The 22,695-nt window shown below is 19.0% G+C and overlaps 7 protein-coding genes across 7 annotated transcripts; 3 read left to right on the top strand and 4 right to left on the bottom strand.

The window, feature by feature from the left end:
• Positions 1–330: 330 nt before the first annotated feature.
• On the bottom strand, positions 331–1,528 carry PGAL8A_00117700 (conserved Plasmodium protein, unknown function; the record flags this gene model as incomplete). Its single annotated transcript, XM_028674610.1, has 2 exons — positions 331–1,077; positions 1,181–1,528. The coding sequence occupies 2 exons, from the start codon at positions 1,526–1,528 to the stop codon at positions 331–333; spliced, it is 1,095 nt and encodes a 364-aa protein (XP_028526293.1).
• A 965-nt stretch (positions 1,529–2,493) lies between these two features.
• On the top strand, positions 2,494–4,206 carry PGAL8A_00117600 (nucleoside transporter 2, putative; the record flags this gene model as incomplete). Its single annotated transcript, XM_028674599.1, has 1 exon — positions 2,494–4,206. One exon carries the CDS (start codon positions 2,494–2,496, stop codon positions 4,204–4,206), a length of 1,713 nt encoding a protein of 570 aa, XP_028526292.1.
• Positions 4,207–4,771: 565 nt separating this feature from the next.
• On the top strand, positions 4,772–6,985 carry PGAL8A_00117500 (GTP-binding protein, putative; the record flags this gene model as incomplete). Its single annotated transcript, XM_028674588.1, has 1 exon — positions 4,772–6,985. One exon carries the CDS (start codon positions 4,772–4,774, stop codon positions 6,983–6,985), a length of 2,214 nt encoding a protein of 737 aa, XP_028526291.1.
• Positions 6,986–7,146: 161 nt separating this feature from the next.
• Positions 7,147–11,040, bottom strand: PGAL8A_00117400 (conserved Plasmodium protein, unknown function; the record flags this gene model as incomplete). The annotated part of the gene is made up of 3 exons (XM_028674577.1): positions 7,147–7,377; positions 7,596–10,451; positions 11,014–11,040. The coding sequence occupies 3 exons, from the start codon at positions 11,038–11,040 to the stop codon at positions 7,147–7,149; spliced, it is 3,114 nt and encodes a 1,037-aa protein (XP_028526290.1).
• Positions 11,041–12,179: 1,139 nt separating this feature from the next.
• Positions 12,180–13,403, bottom strand: PGAL8A_00117300 (exonuclease, putative; the record flags this gene model as incomplete). Its single annotated transcript, XM_028674566.1, has 1 exon — positions 12,180–13,403. One exon carries the CDS (start codon positions 13,401–13,403, stop codon positions 12,180–12,182), a length of 1,224 nt encoding a protein of 407 aa, XP_028526289.1.
• Positions 13,404–14,456: 1,053 nt separating this feature from the next.
• Positions 14,457–16,721, top strand: PGAL8A_00117200 (conserved Plasmodium protein, unknown function; the record flags this gene model as incomplete). Its single annotated transcript, XM_028674555.1, has 1 exon — positions 14,457–16,721. The coding sequence occupies one exon, from the start codon at positions 14,457–14,459 to the stop codon at positions 16,719–16,721; it is 2,265 nt and encodes a 754-aa protein (XP_028526288.1).
• Positions 16,722–18,947: 2,226 nt separating this feature from the next.
• PGAL8A_00117100 (dicarboxylate/tricarboxylate carrier, putative) lies at positions 18,948–19,904 on the bottom strand (the record flags this gene model as incomplete). Its single annotated transcript, XM_028674544.1, has 1 exon — positions 18,948–19,904. The coding sequence occupies one exon, from the start codon at positions 19,902–19,904 to the stop codon at positions 18,948–18,950; it is 957 nt and encodes a 318-aa protein (XP_028526287.1).
• Positions 19,905–22,695: the final 2,791 nt, after the last annotated feature.

Here is a 22,695-nt window from a genome sequence, read left to right as displayed (position 1 = left end):
ATTAAAAATTAAAATTGATAAACGATTTTAAAAATTAAAATAAATAAAATTATATACAAAAAAAAAAAAAAAAAAAAAAAAAAAAAGAAATACAAAAAAAAAAATTTTATATAAAAATTTTTAAGAAAAATAGACAAAAAAAAAAAGAAAAAAAAAAAAAAATTACAATAAAGTGTATATATGATCAAATTAAAAATTTTATAAAAATTTGTATATGAAGAGTATTATATTTTTAAGAAATTTTAAAAAGAAAAATATCTAGGCTAAGATAATTGGAAAGTATTAAAAGTTAATAAAATGAAAAAAAAAAAAAGAAAAACCATCATTATATTATTTGAAATTAAAATATTTTTTTAATAGTTGAATATCAAAATCCTCATCATCATTAAATGATTCATAAGTTTCATCTTCTTCAATTTTAAGTGTATCATAATAATCATTTTTTAGAATCTTATCAGAAATTTCACAATTTTCATTTTGGTTACTACTTTCCTTTATTATATTATATTTTATATTTTCATCATTTATTTTGGGTAGAAAGTACTGATTACAATTATTGCTATTCTCATCTTTATCTAATAAAAAATTATTATATTTTTCTGAATTTTCATTTTCATTATATAAAAACATTTTACATTCTACGTTATTTGTATCCAAAAAATTGCTATTATATTCATTTCTATTTATACTATGTGGTAGTAATTGATTCTTTTCTTCATTATTTTCTTCTTTCATATGGTCATATGTATCTTCTATATCTAAGTAAATTGTATCTATCGTATTTAATAAAGTATCTTCATATTCTTTTCTTAAAAATTTTTTTAAATCTTCTCTTGTTAATTTTAATACTTCATTTGGTGGTAGCAAGTTTAATTTTTCTTTTAATTTTCTTTTTCTTTCTCTATTTAACTTTATAGAGATTTCCCAAATAAAACGGCATATATTTATCCATAGACATTTAGTGGGCTCACAAAATATAATTTCTAATTCTAAAAAAGAATTTATCATCCTTTCGTTTATTTTTATGATAGTTGGATGCATATAAGCTCTTTTCATTTCTTCAATAACTAAATATGCCTATTAAAAAAAAAAAAATTAAAATAATATTTATCCTTTTTTTTTTTTTTTTTTTTTTTTTTTTATTTCTATTTCATTTTTTCTTTTGTTTTTATATACTTACATTTTCATTTTTTTTTTTATGATTTAAAATATAAGAATGCGTAATTATAGAATAAATAACTTCATCGTATTTATGACCTTCATTTAAATACTGTTGAATTATATTTTCAAATAAAGTAAAATTATATTGAGTCAAAGCATTCCATAGTTTAAAATAATATATCCTTTTTATTTCATTTACACAATTTCCTTTTTTTAATTTATTATTTAAAAATATTTTTTTATTTTCATATTGATTAAATACGTAATCTTTTTTTAAAAATTTTGTATCCTCTTTTATTTGAGGAGCTCCATATACGTGTTTAGTAAAATAAATAGATGGATATATTTTTAAATATCTTTTTATCATTTTCTTTAAAAAAAAATGCTATAATTGTTTTAGATTTTTTTTCCCATTAATTTATGTATAATTTTCTACCTGTCTATTATATAAGTATACTGAAAAATATTTAAAATGCACATAATATATAAAAACTAATATACTAAATTTAAAATCTTTGTTTTTCTCTTTATAAACATAATGTGTTTAAAATAAATGTAGAAACATCTTTAACCTTAATAAAAATTTTTAAATATATTTAATCTTTAAAATCGTCTGTTATTGCTATAATTAATACAACATATTATAATTTTTAAAAAAACATATTCTGAAGTGTGTTTCGTGAAATTTATGTTTTTTTGTTTATTTTACTTTTGCATTTATATATTACCTTAAAAAAGTTTATATGAATCTTTACAATAAAAAATATAATTTATTCTTAAATTTTTTTTTTTTTTTATTAACAGAATCATGTAATAATAAATAAAAAGATATTGCCTTAACATTAATAGAATATTTTTTTCTTACTTTTTTTTTTTATGTAATGTTAAATAAATGCATGTTTGTAAAATTATAAAATTGAAATTTTTTTTCCTTAACTTTATTGTATTTATTTTTTGTTAATTAAAAGTTTTATATATTCCGTTTTTTTATTCTTATGTATTTTAAAATAATATAAATGGAATTGCAGATATATATAAAAATAATTTTTTTAGTATAAAGAAGAAAGTTAAATTTATTGAAGTGGAGTGAAAAGTTTATTCTATCTACATAATTTTTTGTTTGAGCAAGTAAAAGAATTACAATTTTTTTTTATTCAAGAATATAGCTTTATATAATTAAATTTTAAATAAAAAAAAAAAAAAAAACATAAAAAAAAAGAAAAAAAATTTTTAAACTTGTAAATATGGAGTTAAATAGAAACAGTAAATCACTGTATATCCATAAATGTATAATTGAAAATTTTTAAATTAAAATATATATTAAATGAAATTATGAATTTATTAAATAACAAAGGAAATGATATAGAAGGTGATAAAAAAAATAAGTTAGATAACGAAAATGAAGAAAATCAATTAAGTAAAAATAATGATGAAAGTATATTTGATAAAAAATGTAAACAAGAAATATTAAAAGAAAAAAAAGATGAACATAAAGATATAAATATACATCAAAAAAATAGTTTAAATGATGATGTTATATTCTCAAATGTAACTTTATGCTTAATGGGGATGTCATCTGTGATTCTTTATAATTATGTATTAAATACAACTCCCCACATTCATGCAATGCTAAATAAAAATATTATGATTTCCTTCACATTTTTCTTATATTTTTTTGTTTTGGTTATTGTATCATTAGTTAGTTCTTTATTACTTGAAGTTAAAATAATTACTTATGATATATGCTTTATTTTATCATTTGTTTTTCAGCTTATTTACCCATATATAGTAAAATATTATTATGATAGAACTTTTTTTTTCTATTTTCTAATATGCTGTATTGGAGGGATTTGCTCAATTTTAAAAACTATGATATTTTCCATAGCATCTATAGTTTTAAACAGTTCAAAAGTAGTTTGCTTATCATATGGATTAACTGGAATATATTCTTTTTTCCTTACTTCCTTATTTTATTATTTTATTATTAAAGTTGATAAAAATGTAGAAAAGCTTCAGTTATCTTTATTTATCACATCGACAATTAATTGTATGCTCATATTATGCTCCTTTATTTGCTATTCACTTTTAAAGAGAACAAAAAATTTCAAAAAGAAGTTTAAAATATATACAGAAGAAAGAAAGCATGAAAAAGAAAGCGAAAAATTCTACTATGAAAATATCTTAGATCAGAACACATTAGATGCTTCTTATTCTATATCCATTAATGTGATAAAAGATGTAGACAATACAGATGGTAAATATTATTTAACAGAAAATGAAAATGTAAACGCAGGAAAAAAAAAAAAAGGCGAAGAAAAATATACAAATAACACTGATAATCAAATAAAAGAAAAAATGACATCAAATAATGTTTCATTTAATAAACCAGTAAATAATAATAAAAGTAATACAATTTCATTAGCAACTAAAAATAAATTCTGCAATAAATTATTATTATATAAAAGAAATATGAGGAATTTTATGAAGCGTGCAAAACATAAAACCTTTTTATATAGAAAAGCATTTATCTCTTTATTTTGTGTATTTTACAATATATTTTTAAAAGTTATAGTTTTTCCTGTTGTTTGTCCAGAAATATGGACAAAAAATGTAGATGAACGATACATATTAATTGGAATAGTTCAAGTAGCTGACTGTGTAAGTAGAATTTTTCCTACATTCGCCCAAAGTTTTCCAATTTTAAAATTTTTTCTTTTGCCACAAAAAAAAGTACTATTATATTCATTTGCAAGAACTTTTTTGTCATTATTATGTTTAATTATTCCCATAACGAAAAGTCATATTTTTCATAATTTTATTTTTAAATGCCTTCTAATTTTTGCAAATATATATTTGAACGGATGGTTTGTTACATTGTCCTTTATAAATATTCCTAGTGTTTTAAAATCATTTAATTCATTAAGCAATGCTGCAATTGTTAACAGTTTTGGATCTACCTTACTAAGAGTTGGACTATTAGCAGGATATGGAGCTTCTACAATCTATAAATATTTTGTTACACAATTTATAACCTATAACTCATAAAACTTTTTAAAAGTGAGTTTTCTTTAAAACATATTACATAAATATATATTTGTGTATCTATTTATACAGCTTATTTAATTATTATTTTTTATTTAATTTTTTTTTAATATGATTAACATAATATATCTATTTAAAATATATGAGTGCCTTAAATTATTTTTGTAAAGTGATTTTCCTTTTATTTCATACTTTGATATAATGCATGTATTTTTACGAATTGAATATATGCACTTTTTTTTTTTTTTTTTTTTTTTTTTTTATTTATCATCGTGTAAATTTTTTTTATAAAATATTTATATTCAAGCTTTTTAATTAAAATTAATATATATGTAAAATATAAATAAATAATCATATACAGTGAGAGAGAGAGGGAAGAAAAAATAATTTTTTTTCTTAATTTTCTGATTTTATATATGTTTAATTAACTTAAGACTTTTTTAATTCAATTTAATTTACTATTTGAAAACAATTTTTGTTTCCTCTATTTTTTTTAAATAAATTTACTACGTTTTTTAAAAAGAAACGCTTTAAATTTTTAGTACTTAGAATTAAATATATTTTTATTATGTTTTTTTTTAAATTGCCAATATATGCTCATAAAAAATTGAACTTTTCTTATAATTCAAAAAGAAAATTTTTTATTTTTTTAAAAAATGAAAATAATATAAGGTTAAATCTGCATTATAAACTAAAGTATAAAAATAATTTTATAGAAATAAATAAAGTATATTTTAATTCTTTATCTGATAAAAAAAAGAAAAATCTTGGAGAAAAACAGAAAAATATAATATTAAAAGATGATGCTTATGAAAACAATGAATGTATTTATATTAAAGACGAAAAAAAATTAGTTGTACTTAAGAAAACTAAAAGTATTATTAATGAAAATAATATCAAAGATTATCACTTAAATGACAAAGTAAAAATAAATAAATATGATGACATTGAAAAAAATATCCATTCTAGTAAATTAGGTGATAATATAAAAGATATCTATTATGATAATTCAAATAACAATTCAGAAAAAGATAACTTATTTATTAATATAAATGACAATATAGAAGAAAATGTTAATTTAATATACGAAACTTATGATAAAGAAGAAAATAACAAATTTATTACTTTAAATGATAATGGAAAATATAATAAGTATATTAATAATACAAATGACGATACAAAAAAAAGGAACAGCCATTTTAACAATGTTACAAATTATGATAGAGAAAACAAGGAATGTTTTAGTAATAATATAAATAATGATGTTGAAAAAAAAAAAAATGAAGCATTAATGAAATTATTAACAGAAGAAAATGATAATATTATGTTGAGGAATGAAAAAAGATTTTGTGATTTTTTATGGGTTGTAGCAAAATCAGGCAAAGGAGGATCACCAAATTATAAAAAACAAAGAAGTAGAAAATTAAAGGGAGAAGGATATGGAGGACATGGAGGTAATATTATTTTAAAAAGTAAAAAAAGTATTTTCGATTTAATTAAAATCGAACAAAAGATTAAAGCTAATAATGGAGAGGATTTTAAAGAAAATAGTAGAGGAAAAGATGGAAAAGATAAAATTGTATATGTTCCGGTAGGTACTATAGTAAGAAAAAAAATTTCTTGTAGAAAAAAAAATGAAAACAATAGAAAAATTTATAAAAGTGTGTTCTGGTATCAATTTTTAAATGAAAATGAAGAATTACTAGTAGCCAGGGGAGGAAAAGGAGGAATTTCTTATTCCTATTTTAAAAAGCATGATTTTAGATTACCAGAAGAAAGTGAGAAAGTACTATTAGAATTAGAACTAAGATTATTAAATGATGTAGCTTTTATAGGAATTGAAAATAGTGGTAAAACGTCCTTATGTAGTAGTTTAAGTAAATATTATGGAAACATAAATAGTGATATATTTACTACGACCATCCCTCATATATCTAATATTAATTATATAGATGGAGTTCAGATAACATTATTAGATACACCGTTTTTATTTTATAATGCTCATAAAGATAAAAATAAAGGTAAAAGAATATTGAGGCATTTATATAGAAGCAAATTAATCGTATATGTTGTAGATGTTTCTAATGATAAATTAAAAAATGTAGATGATTTGCAAATAAATGATTATTACTTAGAAAGTTTAAAAAAAGAGAATTACGTAAAAAATGAGGAAACCAATTATGAGAGTAATAAAGATATTAAAAATCAATTGGATAATAAAATAAAATGGCAAATAACTCATAGAGAAGATGATAACTTAAAGGATTATTATAATGACACTATAAAACAAATAAAAATGCTTAGAAATGAATTGTTCTTATTTAATCCTGAATATTTAAAAAAAAAAGAGTTAGTTGTAGCAACAAAATGTGATATGCTACATAAAAATTCCTTGCTTAATTTAGATTCGTTATATTTTCGTTTGAAAAATATTTTTCCAGAAATTGAGGTAATTGGAACATCGGCAAAATTTGGTTTAGGTATTAAATCACTTAGTAAAAAAATAAGAGAATTAGTTTATCCACAATATATTCTACAAAATAATAAATTATATTCTAAAAACATAGAAGATTACGTTATACCTACATATAAAGACTTTAAAGAAGGAAAGAAAAAATTAAAAGATTATGAATTACCAGAAAATATTAAACATATATACGATCATAATTATAAAGAAAATTTTGAATATTTTTTAAAAAAAAAGAGAAATAATACAGATATGCATGAAAACGAAATTAACTCAAAAGAAAACATTAAATTTTTAGCTGATGATGAAACATAAAATACAAATAAAGTCATATTTGAAAGGAGTTAAAAGAAAATTATATTAAATGTTATTGTGAATTTTAATAAAGCATGAAAAAAAAATTTATGATAAAATATAAAAGAAACAAAAAAAAAAAAAAAAAAAAAAAAAAAAAAAAATAATATATAAGGAAAATATCACATTGAAAAATTATTAACAGGCAAGTTGCAATTATACAATTTACATAATTTTTCAACAAATTTTTTGTTGTAATTATCAGAGTTCTTATAATTTTTTATGTTATCATTTAAAGTTGAAAAAAGTATGTTTCCTGTTTCTAAAAATTCCATATTTTTTTCGTTTTCCTTTTCAATTAATTTTGTTCTACAATGTCTTAAAGGAGGAACAGCTATTGTTCCAATCAAATCCTGATAGAAATTAAAAAAAAAAAAAAATTATTATAATATATGATATTATGTAATTAAACATAATAAAATTTTAAATAGAAAAATCCATAATAATATAATGTAATATAGCATATTCAAATATATTTTATTAATGTTTTATGTAATATTAAGAATAAAATATATTAAGAATAAGATAAAATTAAATTAAGAAAATATTGGAATGGGTAAAAATTGATAACCTTATTATTCAATAATGGATTTAAAAAAGGATAAAATTCTATGGAATAGTAAGAACTTTTAAAAGTAAATAAAGCTGTCAAGCAACTCCTTAAATTATCTTTTAGTAAAAAGGAAGGAATTAATTGAAAATAATTTTTCTTTTGATTATAAATTACATTTTCATGAAATATAGAGAAATGAATTGATAGTGGAGTATATACGGAACTCAAAAGATCGTTGTAATTGTTATTCAACCTTATATGAGGAAAAGATACTGTCTGATATTTAAAAATTTTATAATTTAAACAATAATTACTTTTTAATTTTTCCCAATTTGTTTTAAATTTTTCATGTATATCACTTGTATGAGACTTTATGTGGAAATTAGTAAAATCATCTTCCACTGTTTTTATAAACTTTTTTAGTTTTTTTTCTAATAAAGAAAAGCTATTTTCATTATAATAATATTTAACAACAATAAAATACTGAAACATATATTTATCATTACATATATGACTTATATTATTAACATTTAGAATTATATTGTCTCCAAAAAACACCCTATTTTGATATTTATCATTGTTCAATATGTGCTCATTTTTTATATCGTTATTATGCATATGATCCTTATTTTTATTTTCATCAATGCTGTTCGTATTTTTCTTTCCTTTATCATATCCATAATCTAAAAAAAATTGATAACTTTTGATGAAATTTTGTATTATTTTGTCCATTAAATTTGAATTAAAATTTCGGAAAATTTCATCAATATATTTAATGTATGTTGGCATCTCCATATCAAAAGTAAATAATTTATCCGAATGAATGGCTACTTTGCCACTTGACCTTAAAATATTTAATGACATGATATTGTGTAACTTAAATAAATTAAAATATATTATAGTATCGTTAATATAATTATCATTATGCAAAAAATCAAAATAATTTTCATATATGTCTTCAAAAGTTAATTCGTTTGAATTTTTATTTAAATACTCATAAAAAAAGTAATAATTATAATATATATTAAAATATTCAAAATACTTATTTTCTATATCACAAGATTTTAAGCACATTTGTAATATCACATATTTTTCAATTGGTATTTTATTGTTTTTTAAAAACTCAAACTCATTTAAATTTTCATTAATTAAATTAAATAAATTTAAAAACGTTATTCCATACCTTTTCTTTAGTACTCTATGTAAATCTTCTTGATATTTCATAAAAAGATTATTCTTCATTTTATTTTTCTCCACATATTGATATTCATATAAATTATCATTAATGCTTATTAATTCTATCATTTTAATTAAAAATTCATAAACAATTTCACTTTTAATATACCGAAACCCTTTATTTTTGATGTATAATAAGTTGTTATTACTATATTTTTGTAAGTGTAATAAATAACTACTAATTTCCTCATTAGAGAATTGCAAATTTTCGAAAAGTGCTTTTTTGCTAATATAAATTATGCCATCATCATCCTCATCATCACTATTGTTTAAAGTTTCATTATGAACTAACAAATAATAAGAAAATAACAATTCTACGTTATTAAAAATTGTCGCTTTTTGGGTTAAAATAATTTTTTCTTTACATAGTCCCATAATTGATAAGGTTTTTATTAATTCTTCTTCTTTATAAAAAAAATTATTTCTATTTAATCCATTTTGATTTGCTTCAATGCAATGTGAAGAATTTATATTATCCATAGGAGTATTTTTATAATACTTAGAAAAAAATGATTTAAGGCAAATTGCTAATGTTCCATCAATATCATTTAATAAAATATTGTATGTTTTGTTTTTTGTACATAAGACGGCATCATTCATTTTCCCTAAATTTAAACATAACTTATATAAAATATAATTAATATCCTTATTTTCTGAAAAAATTAAATTAACCTTGTATTTATTTAATTTATTTAAATTTAAATGATTATTTTGATTATTTAATTCAAAAATATTATTTCGACTGCTTCTTTTAAATGAATTATTGCTATTACTGTTTTTTTCCGTTATATTATAATCATGAGATTTTATAATATCATTATGCTCTTTTATGTATCTATTAAAAATTTTAAAATATATATCTCCTGAATTGTTTATTATATCTTTTAATTCCTCATTAATAGAAATTAATAACCACTGATCATTTATGGATTTTATTTTATTAGATATATAAATTTGCCATATTTCATCTTCCGTGATGTTTTCTGTTTCTTCTTCCTCATTAAAATCTTCTCTTTTCTTCCCACTCTTTGTTATGCTCAATACATTTTTCATAGTTGTATTAATTACAGGACTGTTAGCAAATACAAGTGATTTATCTGCAATATCACATACTTCATAAATGTAGTTACATATGTTATAAATGCTGTTTTTTTTTTTTTTTTTTAAATTTTCTAATTCACTGTTATATTTTTCATAAAAATTAGAGTATTCAGTATATTTTAAAATACATATATTTTCATTTTTAGACATTTCATTAATTATTCCTTCAATTATGTGTGCTGAAACATATAATTTGGGAATTTTCTTTAGATTATTCACATCACTCACTAAGTTTTTTTGAACCTTTATTTCATCCTCAAAATTGTAATGCCATTCTATATATGCCCATAAGTGATCAATTTCATACACATATTTTTCTCTATGAGATGTATTTATTTCCTTTTGTGTAAATTGTTTTTTCTGTATATTAAATATATTTTCCCCTTGATTAATCAGTATTTCATCATTTACTATATTTTTCTCTTCACTTAGAACGTCAGAAAAATCAGCTTGGATGTCTAAAAGTGTTAAAGAATAAGCCTCTCCTTTATCATATGTTCTTTTTAAAGGTACTATTTCACAACCATTTTCTAAATACTAAATAAATAAAAAAAATATTGTATTTATATTTATATTAGTTTCATATGATCATATAATCTCTATTTAAGAATATAATTGCTTTCATTTTTGAATAACATAATAATTTATATAAAATTAAAATACATTTTTTCCATATTTATATATATACTTAATTTTTTAGCTTTTCTTTTTGATTTTCATAAACTTTAAAGTTAAATTTTTATTCAATGTTATTATTAAAATATAGTATTAATATAATATATTTTTATTATAGCGTTATTAAACTAAAAAAAAATTAAATATTATTTACAATTTTTAAAACTAATGATGCATAATATTTTATATTATTTTTTTTATTATCATTCTATATTATTTACAAATACTTTTAAAATTTTTAGTATGTTTTAAATAATATGATTTTATTAAATATTTCATACTTTGTTTTTTTCAAAATACAGTTGGACAAAAAAAATAAAATAAAATTAAATAAAATTAAATTAAATAAAAATATTGGTATATAAATGAAAATACATATATAAAATAATAATACTATTATTTGTTTTTATATAAAAATAATTACCCATTTATAAGATTTTATTGTACTCATTTTCTCCAAGTTTTCCTTATTGTATTTTTATTTTAAATCAAATTATAATGGAATTAAGTAAATAAATATATATTTATATAATATATATTTTTTTTTTATACATGATAAAAATAAAATGTTCCTTTAATCATTAATTATGATCATAGTTAAATAGTAATAAAATTAAAAATAAATCCAAGTATTCTTGTATGAGTATTACAAAATTTAATTGTTTTCTTTTTTTCTTATATAATAATTGCACTTATGTTTTTTTTTTTTTCTTTATATAAAATTTCAAAATAAATTATAGCTACAGTGTTTTTCTTTTTGCTTCTGTTTTTTTAATAAAATAATAGTATATAAATATATTCTTTTTTTATTAATATATAACTTCCTTTATATGAATGTTTTATTTTTTAAACTTTACAATAAATAAGCCTATATTCATATATACAAAAACATTTTTTTTTATTATTTATAAAGCTTTATATAATTTTTCTCTCATAAATTTTATGTTATATGATCTTACTACAAAAACATAGGTACCATTTTTAGTATAATAAATTATATAATATTGTAAGATTGTAATACATTTAAATGAATATTTTATTTACATCTTATATTTAAAAAATTAAAATGTTATGTAATTCAATATAATTTTAATAAATATAAATCTTTGTTTAAAAAAAAAAAAAATAAAAAAAAAAAAAAAAAAGACAGTTTAGTCACTACTTTTCATCAATAGCAATATATCATTGCTATATATTTATTTTAGTTACAAAAAAAAAACAATGCAGGAAAAAAAAGAAAAAAAAAATTACAATACTTGAATTTATTAAAATACCTTTAAAAAAAACTTTCTAATTATATATAAAATATGCATGTGTTATCCAATATATAATTAAATAAATTCTAAAATATTTAATAAAATATAACCCTTTTTTACTTAGAAGATAAAATATATAAGCAAATAAAAGAAATATATAATTTATATACTTTAAATTGAAAACATTATGCTAAACAAAAATTTTCATTAACTTATTACTATTTTTAAAATCTCTGTACTTTTAAATGTATAAAACCCTTTTATATATACACATATATAAATATTAAACTTTTTAGTTAGGTTCTTTTTTTTAATATTTATAATAATTTTAAGTTTAAAGTTCTTCATCACATATTGTAATCATAGGATCAACAATATTTTCATGTATGGAGGGCTTAAATTTACCCCTTGGCCTTTCTTTCAAATTCCAGTAATCATATACATCATCATGTTTGCACAAATATAAAATTTTTTGATCTATTGATTTATTGCTAACTACACAAAAAACAACATCACCTACATTAACATCACGAAATTGTGCAACAGATGAAGGAGTACATGCCATACCTTTTCTTGTACTATTTAATTTAAAAACGCAATTTATCATTGATTTGCTTACCATCATGGCTTCTATTATATTTCCTCTTTTTGCTAAATCATTTGGTGATTTATAGCGAGAATTAAGGAAACAATAGTTTATAAAATCTCTTGACTTTTCCAAAACTTCCTTCTTGGGAATCAAATTATCAAAAATTTTGTACAAAGGTAATAAATACTTAACATTTTTTAAAGCGTAAATAATACACATTTTGCTCAATGGCCTCATTTCCCAAATTTTTTCATTTTTATACATTTCTTTTTTTATATTATTTAGGCATTCATCTTTAACTCCCAAGTAATCATTCAGAAGTTGCAAAAAACTTACTTGATATAAATCATTGTTTTTCTTTTTTTTCATTAGTAGCATATGAGCTATTGATGTATCATAAACGTTTTCAAATTTTATACCTAATTGGTTATACAAGGCTGAGCTATCTTCTCTGCAATCGTGAACTAATTTTAGAGTTCTTTTATTTTCAATTATTTTCTTTACACTATTTTTAACTGATAATTTTAGCAAATCAAATATATAATATTTCTCAACCACTTCATCATCTGATTTATCCTTACTCCTTTTTTCCGTATAAACTTGCATAATGCATATTTTTCCATATTTACCTAAATTTGTTCCCTCAAAATCTACTGCAATTATGTCATTTTGATTTATTTCTTCAACAGCTTTTTCACCATCTTTTTCGTTCTCAATAACTTTAATATTTTTATAATTATTTTTAGTATTATTACTTTCTAACGCAAACTGTGTTTTATTATCTTCATTAATTGTTTTACATTTTTTTGAAACATTAAAAGTAAATTTTTCACAATAAAATTTTTTAAAATTTTTGATTAACTCTTCATTTTTTAACTTTTTTAAAATATTAATACTAAATAAATTGTGATAAAAAATTTTATTTTTTTTCATATAATTATTATTGCATACATATTTCATTGATTTCATGTTCTTTTACCAAAAACTCACGAAAAAAAGTGCAATGAAATATTATAATTATAAAATTTTATCTTAAAAATACTAATCAAATAAAAAAAAGCTTGATCATATTGCATTTATATTATTTTATTTATTAAATGAACAGAGAATTTCTTTTAAATTTATTACATACATAATTTTTCTATATAACAATGTTAATGCATAATGCATTTAAATTATTTTATTTGAGCTTGCCGTACATTCATTGAATTGCTAATCTTCTGAACATTTTAAAAATAGTCATAAACATAAAAAAAAATAGCATTTATATAAAATCGTAATTAATAATAATTTAAAAAATATAAATAAATATATGTAATAAAAAAAAAAATAAATAAACGGCGAGTTATATTTGTACATATAGGAATATATAATTATCATAAATGTTGTATAAAAAATGAGGTTAAGGGTCGCGAGAACAAGAGAAATTATGAATAATAAGAAATATTTTGCTTTGATAACAACTATTTTTATTTTGATACAACCTTTTTTTTTTTTTTTTACCTTGGCTATTTTTGCACACATGAAAAATTATTAAAAGAAAAAGTTACATCCAAACGAATAATGTTAAACTATTGGACAAAAAAAAAAAATATTAATCTTTATTTTATTTTATTTTATTTTTTAATATGTTCTTTAGATATTTTTTTATCAACTTTAAATTTCTTTTAATGATAAGAATACTATATGATATACAGTTCATATTCTGTTTTTAAATTTTAATGTTTACTGTAAAAATCGTTAGTATTTTTAATATTATACTCTTATAATATTATGCTCTTAAAAATACATTTTTTAATTTCATTATTTAGAAATAAAGAAAATTTAGATTTTTTCGTATCTTATACTATGTTTTTAATTTGTACATAAATATTTTTTATTTGTACTATAAAAATTCTAATTTCTGTTGTATTGCTAATATTTAAAAATAACATGGTTATTTATAGTGCTACATAAGCTCAAAACTGTAATTTATTTGAACTTTATAGAAAACTTTAATTTTTCGTAAGAATACCCTTTATAATGGAAGAAGTAAGTTGTATCCCAGGCTATAAAAATATAAATATTGAAGCCTTGTACAGGCCACAAGAAGACTATGCTTTTGTCAATGATATAAAGGCTAAAAAATTTGTATATAACCCATATTTTAAGAGAGAATTAGAAGGTCCATTTATTGAGGAATATTATGAACATTATGAAGGTAATAAGGCATTAAAACACTTTTTATTTTCTCCACATATTGTTTCACCACAAAAATCAAATAGGCAATGCAATCCATTTGTGGCTTATCCATATGGAGTTCCTCAAGATCCGTTATATGAAAAGTGCCCTAAATGTAAAGGAAATAAAAAGTATAGAAAAAAGAAGAATAATAAAACTAAATATTATTATGAAAACGATTACTTTAGTTCGAAATTAAAGCCATGTAGTAGTTCACGTGACTTTGATTCTCATGAAGATAATTATTATAGTGACAACGAAGACATTCATTATTTTAATTATTCACATGAAGAAAATTGTCAAAGAAATAATTTTAACAATTCACCTTACTTAAACAATTTTGAAAATATATACTCTAATGGATGTAAAACCGAGGAAAAATCAAATAATTCAGTAGAAAATTTCGATGTAGATGATTGTAATAAAATTAGTTCCTTAACAGATTACCCTCGTCAAAATGATGAAAATTCTGAATATTTTTATAGTTATAATGAAAAGGCAAATATGAATTCTCAAGAGGAAATTAAAAAATACATTGAAATCTATCACAGTCGAAATAATTTTCATTCAAATGATTGTGATTATGAACAAAATGATTCCAATGATAAAAGCTTAGGTGTTTACAAAACGAATGACACTAATGCTGAAGAATATCAAAGTACTATTGATGCAGAAAAGGAAAATGAAATTGAAGCTATTTTAAATGAGTATAGTGATATGATTCAAACCAATGAAATGAATAAATTTGCCGATAATAAAGATGAAACAAATGAAAACAATAAAGAATTAACAAAGGATAATGATGAATTGAATTCCGAAAAAATAACAATAGAAATTAAAAACAAAAATATAAAATATAATGTAAAAAATGATAAAAATTCAAAACAATATAAAAAACAAGTTAAAATATGTGAAAATGAAAATGTTTTAACTAAATATAATGTCACAGAAAATTTTAAAAAGCATGAAGTTTCTAAAGAAAATATAAAAGCAAAAAGCCCATTACAAAATAGTTCTCAATATAGCCAAGAATATGAAAAAAAAAAAAATGAACATAATGGAAGATTTTGTAAATTAATTAATTCAAAATATGAAATACAAAAAAAACTTATGGAAACAAAAAATAAAAAAGAAAAGAAAAATAGTCTAGAATTGTCAACATCAAATGATGAAGAAACATTCGGTTCTTCTTCGCCAAAAAAAATATATGTGAAATATAGGAAACTATCTTTAGATAAAAATAATAGTTCACCGAAAAAAAGAAATGAAAAAGAAATAAATTATAAAAATTTAAAGAGTACTATTCCTAGAGCAAGGTCGTTAAAAGTGAAGAGTGTTATTAATTTGTCAACAAAAAATAGTAATTTACCTTTAAGAAAAAAAAATTATTTAAACAAATTAAATTCATTGACTGAAACTAAGTTTAAAAAACAAAATACATTTGCATTAAAAAAAAGAAAAAGCATTTCAAGGCTAAATTCTATAAAATCTCCAAATAGGGTTATTTTAAACAAAAAAAAAATAGAAAATACTGAGAAAAGCATAAGTTCTTTAGACAATAAAAAAAAAAGAGATTTTCAATCAAGATCAAAAAAGTTTCTTAGCAGATCAAAAACAAAGGTTTATGTTAACAATGAATCAAAACTTTTCAAAAAGTCCGAAGTAAAAATGCTGTCAAAAACTCCTTTTAACCCACATGTATCCGAAAAAAAATCAAAGATAAATGAATCTGATGATGATAAAAAAAAAAGAATTAAGGATATCTCCAAAACTAAAAGAAGAACAAATTTGAACTTTAATGCTAACACTCCAAAAATAAATAGCACTTCTATAAGAAACAAACTAAAATCGAAAAAGAAAGAGTTATTTGAAAATATTTTGTCCTTAACTAAAAATATGAAGGAAAATCCATTAAAGAAAGAATATAATGATAAAATAGAAGATGGAGATTTCTTATCCATAATTTCTAATAATAGTAATGATGATGTGGAAAGTAGTCCTAATGAAAATAATAAGAATATCAATTTAACTACTCTTAATTCAACAGTTAAAAAAAAAAAGCATTAACACAGAAAAAGTTAAAATAAGTAAGTATGTGAAAACAAAGTTTATTTTAAAAAGAAAAACAAAATCAATGGTAGAAAATTTTACAAGGAAAATAATATAATTGTACTTATGTATACTATGAAAAATAAAAATTTAATTGGAATATGAAAAAAAATTAAAAATTATAATAAAAAAATAAATGTTATTAATAACGAAACAAATGATTTATAAAAAAGTTATGCAAAATGTCAAAATTCATTTTAACATTTATATGGATACATTCAATATTAAATAATGTATTTATGTAAACAGTTGGAATATTTATTTAAAATTTTTAAAATAAAAAGAAGTTATACCTCCAGAATAATAAATTGTTAAAATTAGACATTATGTATTAAGAAAAACAAAAAAAAAAAAATAAAATAATAAAACAAAATAAAATAAAAAATAGACGTAAATTATGAATTTAATAATAAAAAAATGAATATTTCATTATGAATTAATACATTTACAAATAATTATATGGAATAAATAATAATTTAAACAAGAATGTAGAATGATTGTTGCCTTAAATTTTATTTTAATATTATTTGTTTAGTTATGATACTCAAATGAAATATACTTATTTACATACAAAAAATGTAATTTAAAAGCTTATTTAAAATAATATACTTTTTGAAAAAATTGCGTTAATAAAGCATATTTTATATCAAATATATAAATAGAAACAAATAATAAATTTGTATCAGTTAAAGAAGTTTTAAACTTATATGAAAATTTAGACTCAATAATATATATATAATTGGAAGAAATAAGTTAAAAAAAACAGAGAACCAAAAAATTATTTTTACATTTTACTAAAAATATTTTCAAAATAAATATTGTAAAATGATTTTTAGTTTCATTCATTTATTTAAAAAAAAAAAAAAGATAGTAGCTAATAATAATAGCTAATAAGTTTCATATTTTTTGTATACAACATTTTTTTAGCTAGAACTTAACATAATTTTAGCATTTCATATATGATGTTTTATTATATTCTATTACTCATTTATTTATTTATTTATTTATTTTTTTTTTTTTTTATTAATTTCGCATCTTTTATTTTTTATCATTTAATGGTTTTGTATTATTTACTTTTTATTACATATATAGTATTTCATATGATTACCATTTTTTACTATTTTTAAAAATTCTTTTTTTTAATTCAAAATGTTCAACATGGTCTAAAACCATTAAAAAAAGAATAAAATAAACAAATAAATTAAATTAAAAAAAATTATTATAATATTTAATAAATATACGAAATATGTTAAACAGAAATTATCGTTGTTTTTTCACAATTGGTTTTTTCTCACAGGTATAGTATAATATAATATAAAAAATATAGACTCACAGATTTATTTATATAGAAATTTTGTTTTTACAATAAATATTAATAAATTCTATATTTATATATAGCTTTCTATTAACTATTTTTATTTGTATTTGCATAGATGAATAATAATTTTAGATTAATTATTCTCTTAAATAAACATTGTATATATCAAGTTGGCTATATAATAAGATCAATTGTGTATAATAAATTTCCACAAATAATATATATATATATATGATCTTAATAGTATCAAACTAAAATTTTAAATTAAACACTCTTTAATTATCCACGAATTATGTTTTTTGAAAATTAAAAATAAAAAAGGTACTTTAAAACCTTAGAGATCTTAATAAAGAACAACAGAAATAGGAACTCAGAAATTAAAAACATATGTGCATTGTTCTTTTGTTCTATCAACAAAAAAAATTCTTTTATTTTTTAAAATAGCATGATGCATAATATGACAATTTATTTTAAAATGATCAGGTGTAATAAGTAAAAAAAACTTGTATTATAGTTTTTTCAATTATAAAAAAATTAGAAGAGATCAAAATTTGGTGATGTTAAAAAATTACGAAAAAATTTTAAAATATACATTTTAAAGTTTTCTGCAAGTATATAAAAACATGATTATGTATAATGAAAAATAAAACATAATGAGCTTTATTAATAATTCTTTTAAATTAATATGATTTTTATATATTATTAAAAATCTTTTAAATAAAAGTGGAAAAAAAGGTACTATAATAATAATATATTGAATAAATTAATAAATAAACAAGATTGCATTATATTAAAACTTTGTTCAAAAAAAGAATAAATTTTTAAATTTACATGTAAATATATATACACATTATGCTTAATTAAATCTAGGAAAATTTTTTTAAAATATTATTTATGTAATCAACTGTTATAAGAGTAATCATAGCATGTGGTGCAATACGAACGTAATATGTGGTGTAACTTGAGTAAAAAATAGAGATGCCCCCTTTTTTGTACATCTTATATGCACAATCAAGCATATTTTTATATGGCATTTTTTTCGTAACTGGATCTACTTTCATTTTCTGCATACATGTTTTAACAAAATCAAAAGGCAAACTTAATGTGACAGCAAAAAAACCACTAATAACACTTGCAACTAAGTTAGTTTTCATACCAGAGCCTAAATGTTTTTCTAAATATTCTTTTGATTGATCATATGTTGATAGCATACCTAAATTTAAAGACATCGCTCTAGCAATAGTTGGTACCGATCCTTTCCATAGTGATAAAATACCTTCTTCCTTAGATATTCTATATAATGCATTAAAAACACCAGTATAATTTCTTTTTAATTCTTTAGGTAAAGTATTATCTGCTTGTAATCTAATTAATGATAAATCTGCTGGATTTCCAATAAATGCTCCTAACCCCCCAGCTGCTAAAGCACAAAAACATTTTTTATAAAAAGGTAAGGGTTCACCTTCTTTTTTTACCATATCTGAGAAGGTACGAAATAATCCTAATCTTGCCGTAGTATATACAATTTGGCGAGTTAATCCTGCATCTAATCCTTTATATAATGATAATACTCCTTCATTTTTAATTATATCTTTAGCTACTACAAATGGATTTCTTACTACATTTTTTCCTTCAGCATTTAATTGAATTCTTACTTTTATCATATCCAGTGGTTGGATACAAAATGTTGCAAACATTCCACTTACTCCTCCAACCATAAATGGTTTTACTTTTTCAAAGGTACTTTTGTCCTCATTTTTGATCTTTTTTAGTTCTCCTATAGAACTATTTTCTAAATCATATTTTGCAGTTTCTTTATTCATTTTATTGTTAGATGAATTTATTTATGGTGTATAATATGAAAAAAATGATAAAATAAAAATATAAAATAAATATATAAGTTTTTATAAATATAGCAAAATATAAAGATTACAAAATCTAAACTATTAATAATATAAAAAAAAAAAAAGAATGAAAAAAAATTAAATGAAAAATAAAAATTAAAAATATAAATATTATTATCTCAAAAATATATATATAAAAAAAAAAAAAAAAAAATTGGATAATATAACAAATAATCAGATAAACTTTAAATGATATTCTTCCTTTTTATTAACTTCATAAATTCAACGTAGTGAAAATAATTGTAATTTATGAAATTAATTTTCATATTTATTACATTGCTTAAAAGTAAATTTAAATACTCTATACATATTATAGTTATTAGTCTATATAAAAAAATTTAGAATAAAATTTTTTAAATTGATAACAAAAACATTTTTTTTTATTTGTTATTTTATATAAATACATTTAATTTATTTAAATGAAAAATTTTATTCTATTAAAACATTTGATATATTATACAAAAATAATCATGTTCTCATAAATATTTAATATTTGAAAAAAAAAAAAATTAATTAAAAAAAAAAAGAATTTTATTTTTTCTTAACTCTTTTAAATATATTAAAGTCCTTTATATTTATATTTAAATTTCTATTTTTATAATTTTTAGATATGGTAAAGAGAAATTAAGATTTATTTATAGACATATATTTTACAAAATTTCATAATATATTATGTTCAAAGAGGAGAAAAAAAAATAAATAAAATAATATCTATAACTAAATGGAATTTAACTTACTGATTTTTCTATACTTAAAATATATTTTATACCATTCAAATTTTTTAATGTTATGAATATTTAATTGAAATTTTATTTTAATAATTTTATGCATTATTAATTTAAAAATAATACTAAAACATTCCCCATGAAAAGATAGAAAAAAATTATAAAAGATATTAAATATATATATATATATATATATATATATATATATATATATTTATATACATATATATATATCTATATGATCCTTCATTATTTCATAAATATATTGTAATTAAAATTAATTCATAATTTATATATGAGTTTATAAAATATGAAAAAAATAAAAAAGGTTAAGTTGTAACATACTGTGTTTATAAATTATCTATATATAGTTTTTTCTATAAAGGAGTATCGTACAAACTTGTAATATAAGATTTATTTTATAATATAATTAAAAAAAAATAAAATAAAATACTAAAAAATTTTGTTAATTTTGATGAAGTAAATTTTTTGATGACCATCATTTTATATCCTTATTTCTATCTATAAAATCATAATAAAAATAATGATAATTTTCGTGTATAAATATAAAATAATAAAAGACATAACTTTTTGAAAATAATATAATTCATAAAAAAAAAGAAAATAATTTATAATTTTAAACATAAAAAAATATATTAAGTTGGTCTAAAGGAAAAAAAAAAAAAAATTCTAATTAAAATAGAAAATAAAATTTTTTATCCATACAGAACAAATAATTTATATGTTAAAAAAGTTTTTTCTTTTAACAAAATATTTATAATATTTTATTTTATCTTTTATATATGAAATTATAGTCTCTAAGAATATATAACCTTTTTATAAAAAAAAAATAACAAAAGTATAAAAAGTTGCAAAATTGAAAAAAAAATTGTTCTAATGAAAATATGTATATAGTTAAATACATGATTTACTTTTTAGAAAAACTAGTTTTAAAGAACCATATTTCTTAAAAATAAAAATAAAATAAATAAAGATTATTATATAATTCTATAAAATAAGAAGAAAAGTTCCTTTTAATAAAAAATTCTGATAAATATAATTTTTGTATCTAACTTTTTAAGATGAGTGATCAAATTTCTAGAAATCCATCTTTAGATAGACCAAAAAAAAAAAAGAATGATTTAACTGAAAATATTAAAAGGAAGCTTGCCTTTAAAAATAAAGAAGAAATAAAATCATGTGTCAAATCTGTTATATCAAGCAATATTATTACATTATTATTTTCTTTAATCTCTATATTTGCGGGTGTATATTTAGCTATAAGATGTTCTTTTAATATTAGTTAATTTTTAAAATTCTATTTTTTTAAGATTTTTAATTTATTTTTTTATAGACATATTTGAATATATATATATATATATGTACATTTTTTTTTTTATTCAGGTAAAAATATGTGTACAAAATTTCAAGTATTACAAATTGTTTTAATAATTATATATGGTTCCATAGTAGGATTAGTTAGTTTAATTCTCATTGTTTATAGTTTGTCATAAATTTTATTACAGAGTTATTAACTTTAACGTTACTTATCCTTAACCTTATATATATAGAAATGTTTAAACTTTTTTTTTTTTTTTTTTGTTTATAAATATGTGAGTTATATTAATATAACTTTAAATTAATATTTGTTTTTTCTATAAGAAATGCTAATTTGACATATAATATTTTTTATTAATAATTATAGATATATATATTTGTTTTTCCTTTTGTTTTCTTTTACTTTTTTTGATTTTTCTCAAAAAAATAGTAATATTTGTTTTTTCATATATAAATATTGTAATAAACATATATTCACATGATATATAATCTTAATATATATTATTAATAATGTAAAAAAGGCAATGTATTTATAGCCCTTTATAATATAAATAATTTGCTATTATAATTATAATAACAAAAAAAAAAAAAAAAAAAAAAAAAAAAAAAAAAAAAAAAAAAAAAAAAAAAAAAAAAAAAAAAAAAAA

The sequence above is a fragment of the Plasmodium gallinaceum genome (genome assembly GCF_900005855.1).
Source record: "Plasmodium gallinaceum strain 8A genome assembly, contig: PGAL8A_v1_63, whole genome shotgun sequence".
Lineage (NCBI taxonomy): Eukaryota > Apicomplexa > Aconoidasida > Haemosporida > Plasmodiidae > Plasmodium > Plasmodium gallinaceum.
The sequence above is the reverse complement of the archived record's forward strand: the minus strand, read 5'-3'. Positions and strand labels throughout refer to the sequence as shown.